Source organism: Engraulis encrasicolus, chromosome 14 (genome assembly GCF_034702125.1).
Source record: "Engraulis encrasicolus isolate BLACKSEA-1 chromosome 14, IST_EnEncr_1.0, whole genome shotgun sequence".
Lineage (NCBI taxonomy): Eukaryota > Metazoa > Chordata > Actinopteri > Clupeiformes > Engraulidae > Engraulis > Engraulis encrasicolus.
This window is the reverse complement of record NC_085870.1, coordinates 7632935-7637398: the sequence shown is the minus strand read 5'-3', so window position 1 is coordinate 7637398 and position 4464 is coordinate 7632935. Positions and strand designations below refer to the sequence as shown.

Below are 4464 nucleotides of genomic sequence, written 5' to 3'. Positions count from 1 at the left end.
TTGCTGGTGTTTCTTTGCAAAGACCTCGTGTGTTCAAAGCTGATACGTCTTGCTGTCTGATCAGGCTGTGCGAAGATGCGTCGCCGACATGTTTGCTCTGGTTAATGTGATTCACTGATGCACAGACCACAGGCTGTTTGCTAAAATACTAAAATACAGTGCCTTCAAAAAGTCTACACACCCCTCTTCAAATGTCAGGTTTTTGTGATGTAAAAAAATGTCAGAAAGACAAATAAATTCACAGCTTTTTCCACCTTCTATCTAAACTATTAACCTGTACAATGCAATTGAGAAACAAACATAAAGCTTTAAATGGAAACAATAGAAAATAAAAAACTTCAATTAACATGGTTGCATAAATATACACACCCTTAAATTAATACTTAGTTGCAGCACCTTTGGCTTGTCTGGGTCATTCCAAAACCTCAATATTATTCTGGTGAAGCCATTCTTTTGTAGATTTAGGCGTGTGCTTGGAGAAATTGTCGTTCTGAAAGATTAGTTCCTCTGCATCTTCACCTTTAAACCAGGGGGCCAAAGATTTTGTGCCACTACCACAGCCCCTGTGGAAATTTTCATAATTCCCTCCTCCCTAATGAAGGCCCCAGTTACAGCTGAAGAAAAACAGCACAAAAGAACAATGCTGCCACCACCATACTTCATGTTAGGTATGGTGTTACTTTGGTGATGTTTTGTGCCAAAAATACCTTTTGGAATTATGTCCAAAATGTTCAACCTCAGTTTCACCTGACCATAACACATCTTCCCACATGCATTTGGGAGATTACAGAAGTATTTTTTGCTAAATTTACCTCACCAAGATTGAACTTTTTGGTCATAATTCAAAATGGTATGTTTGGCGCAAAACATCACCGCAATAACACCATACCTAACATGAAGTATGGTGGTGGCAGCATTGTTCTTTTGTGCTGTTTTTCTTCAGCTGTAACTGGGGCCTTCATTAGGGAGGAGGGAATTGTGAAAATTTCGACAGGTGCCGTGGTAGTGGCACAAAACCGTTAACCCCCTGGTAGAAAGGTGAAGATGCAGAGGAACTAATCTTTCAGAACGACAATTTCTCCAAGCACACGCCTAAGTCTACAAAAGCATGGCTTCACTAGAATAAGATTGAGGTTTTGGAATAGCCCAGACAAGCCCAAAGGTGCTGCAACTAAGTATTAATATAAGGGTGTGTATATTTATGCAACCATATTAATTGAAGTTTTTTTTATTTTCTATTGTTTCCCTTTAAAGCTTTATGCTTGTTTCTCAATTGCATTGTACAGGTTAATAGTTTAGATTGAAGGTGGAAAAAGCTGTGAATTAATTTGTCTTTCTGTCATTTTTTACATCACAAAAACCTGACATTTGAGGAGGGGTGTGTAGACTTTTTGAAGGCACTGTAGTTTTATTTCCCCGCCATGCTCATGAGCTGTGTTTGTAGGGGCCTGTGTGCTTTCGCTGTGTGGTCCTGAGGCCTATACTACAAAGCTGGTTCAGCATAAGTTAAGTTTAAGTTAAGAGGTAAATCATCTAATAGTAGAGCCTGGAGTCCTCTATTTCTTAACCCATTGTGTCCTCCTGGAGACACATATAGGCTACGCTGAATTCAGGATCTTGAGATTTGAGCTGTTTTATTGAAAATGTGGGTAAGCTAAAGCTTGATGAACACATTCTAAGGCAAAACGAGGATCCTAGCTTTTAAACGCAACTTCATTTCATGTTTGTATGTGCTTCGGAGGCTGAGATATTTAGGATTTAATAGGTAGAGGACACCCTTTCCCAAAAAGGGCTTAGGACAAAATGGGTTAAGAAAAAGCTCTTATATTAGATGATTTACCTCTAAACTTAACCTTAACTTATCCTGCACTAGCTTTGCATAGGCCCCAGAGGCATTAACTTTGTTTTTTTATTTTTTTTATTTGGGCCTATACCATTGTAATTCCTTTATAATGCATAGATTCCACCAGTGGAGCACTTAATTATCTGATTATTATTATAAAATACTTAACTACTATAGCATTAGACTTTAGAGCAGTCATGGGTAAGCTAAGCGGTTAGGCTGTCAGACTTCGTTTCACCTCCCGACCCCCCAGGTTGGTGGGGGGAGTAATTAACTAGTGCTCTCCCCCATCCTCCTCCATGACTGAGGTACCCTGAGGATGGTACTGTCCCGTCGCACTGCTCCCTATGCAATTTCGTTGTATGCAGTGTGCAGTGTGCAGTGTTGTGTCACAATGACAATGGGAGTTAGAGTTTCCCAGTTGGGCTTTCACTTTCCACACCTTTTTCCCAGTCATCTCTGGCCTAGTTTTTTTTCAAGTGGACCAACTTGTTTTCTATGGTATAACACCACTATGACACTCTACATAGATACATGGTGACTTGGTCATTGCCATTCTGGTAACAACAAACCATTATGTACCAGGGTCCATGTCTTAACACATTGCCTGTGCTCTTGTTGTGCTTTCCTCAACAGGCGGCCCTGTTCAACTTTGACCCAACATGGCCGCTCTCCACCGCACCTTGCCCTGGGCCTTGCTCTTCGCCTGCCTGGCCTGCTCAGTCCTGTCCACAGACCTTGGCTCCGGACCGCCCAAGAAAGTGGCCCGCGGGGGGAGTGGCAGTGACAACACCCTCCTTTTGGACCCTGAGATGGGGGCTGGGGGAGGAGGAGGAGCAGGAGCAGGAGCAGGAGCAGGAGCAGGAGCAGGAGGAGGAGGAGGAGGAGGGGGAGGAGTAGGCCATCGCCGGAAGCATGGTGGTGCCAATGGAGGAGGAGGTGCCGGTGGTGTAGGTGGTGGTGGTACTATTGGCCGACCACCCATCTCCAGCCTGCTGACCCACCGGCCAGTGCACCACCCGGCTCGGCCTGAAGACGACGGCCCAGGGCTGGAGGGCCTAAGCCCCGTGAGGCTGGAGATGGGGCCTGGAGATGACAACGATGATGATGACGACGATGAGATGGTGGTGGAGCAGGAGAGGTCACACAGAGGGTTCGGAGGCGGCGCCTCCTCCTCCTCGGACACCCGGGACAACCAGCCGCCTGGTGGGGAGCTAGGGAGGAAGGGCAGGAGGAATGGGCACGGGCACGGGCACGGGAACGGGCACGGGCACGGGCACACTCATGGTCACGGGCATCACAAAGGGCATCACCACGGGCACCAGCACAAGAAGCAGGGAGGTCGGAAAGAGAAGGCCAGACAAGGTGAGATCCGTGAGGGGTCAGGTCTAGCCAGGCTGCACCCTCCTAGTGACACCACACCTTCAGCGTTGCCTCTAATCAGTCCAAGAACAATACAAACACAGTTCTGAGCTCCCGAAAAAACGGGAACTCCTCCCAATTTGTCAGGGAGCAAACAATCATGAGCAAACTATAAGGGAGGAGGGTCAACCATACAGTTTGGGAAATGTTAATTGTTATGCTCTTGGTCAGACCAAGTCTCGAAGATATTTGAAAGTCGATGATAATCAGGCTAGGTCAGGCCTGTACTTCAGACTTCTACATTTAGATATCTACTGCAGCTTCCAGAGGTGGAAACCTGAACTGACAGAGTAAAAGTCATGCTTATTTCTCAACATAGGTGGTTTCACCAATGACCTCATCAACCTGGCTCAAGGTAGAGCAGGGGTGGGGAACCTGTGTCTCGAGGGCCATTTGTGGCCCTTGAGGCCATTTTATCCTGCCCCCGATATAATTCTAATGTTATGCAGTTTCACGTGAAATATGACATATTTTGTAAAGGAATCTTAGAAAATACATGTGCAGTACAATGAAGTTATATTCAGGGGACCTAGAGAAGGTGGGATGTGCTTTAAAGGGACACTGTGCAGGAAATGGTCAAAAAAGGTACTGCAACTATGCTTCTCATTGAAACTGGGTTGGCTATCGCCAAATTTGATATTTACATAAAAGTTTACTAAGTAATAAACAAATATTTTCTAGTATGGTCCAAGAGTCATTTTTGCAGCTAAAAATGGCTATTTTTGGAAATTCAAAATGGCGGACCATGGAGAAGATCCCCCTTTTCATATATGAAAAGTGCAATTTTTTCAGTCATAATGAATACTTAGAATTTGATCGTGGTGGTAAGTATTCATAAAAAAGGTAACATTAGTGAATGGGCAGCATGAATTCTGGAAATAAACAACTAAAAATCTCACACAATGTCCCTTTAAAGCTGGCTGCCTTCAATATAGGCCTAAAGGACAGGGTGAAATCCTGATTTGTGTCCATAGTACGGCCCTCTGAGGACTTCTACGGCCCTCAGTTGAATTGGAAGTGACCCTTCGAATGAAAAAGGTTCCCATCCCTGAGTCATGGAACTCAGAGTGGTGACAAATTGGGTACAGGAAGTCGGTTGGGGACCTGATTCACATATATGCAAATAGCTCTATGCAGTGGCTTTGTGTGTTCGCTAGAGACTAACACGGAACCACTACATAGCAAGCAAAGATGAGTTA

The 4464-nt window shown here is 44.7% G+C and overlaps 1 protein-coding gene across 1 annotated transcript in view; it reads left to right on the top strand.

Annotated features, from left to right (window-relative positions):
• Nucleotides 1-2727: 2727 nt before the first annotated feature.
• The window catches only part of draxina (dorsal inhibitory axon guidance protein a), a 27040-nt gene continuing 25303 nt past the window's right edge, over nucleotides 2728-4464 (top strand). Inside the window, exon 1 of the mRNA XM_063214841.1 lies at nucleotides 2728-3208. Within this exon, the coding sequence (XP_063070911.1) occupies nucleotides 2923-3208 (286 nt within the window). The 5' untranslated portion in view covers nucleotides 2728-2922. The remainder of the gene's footprint in view (nucleotides 3209-4464) is intronic.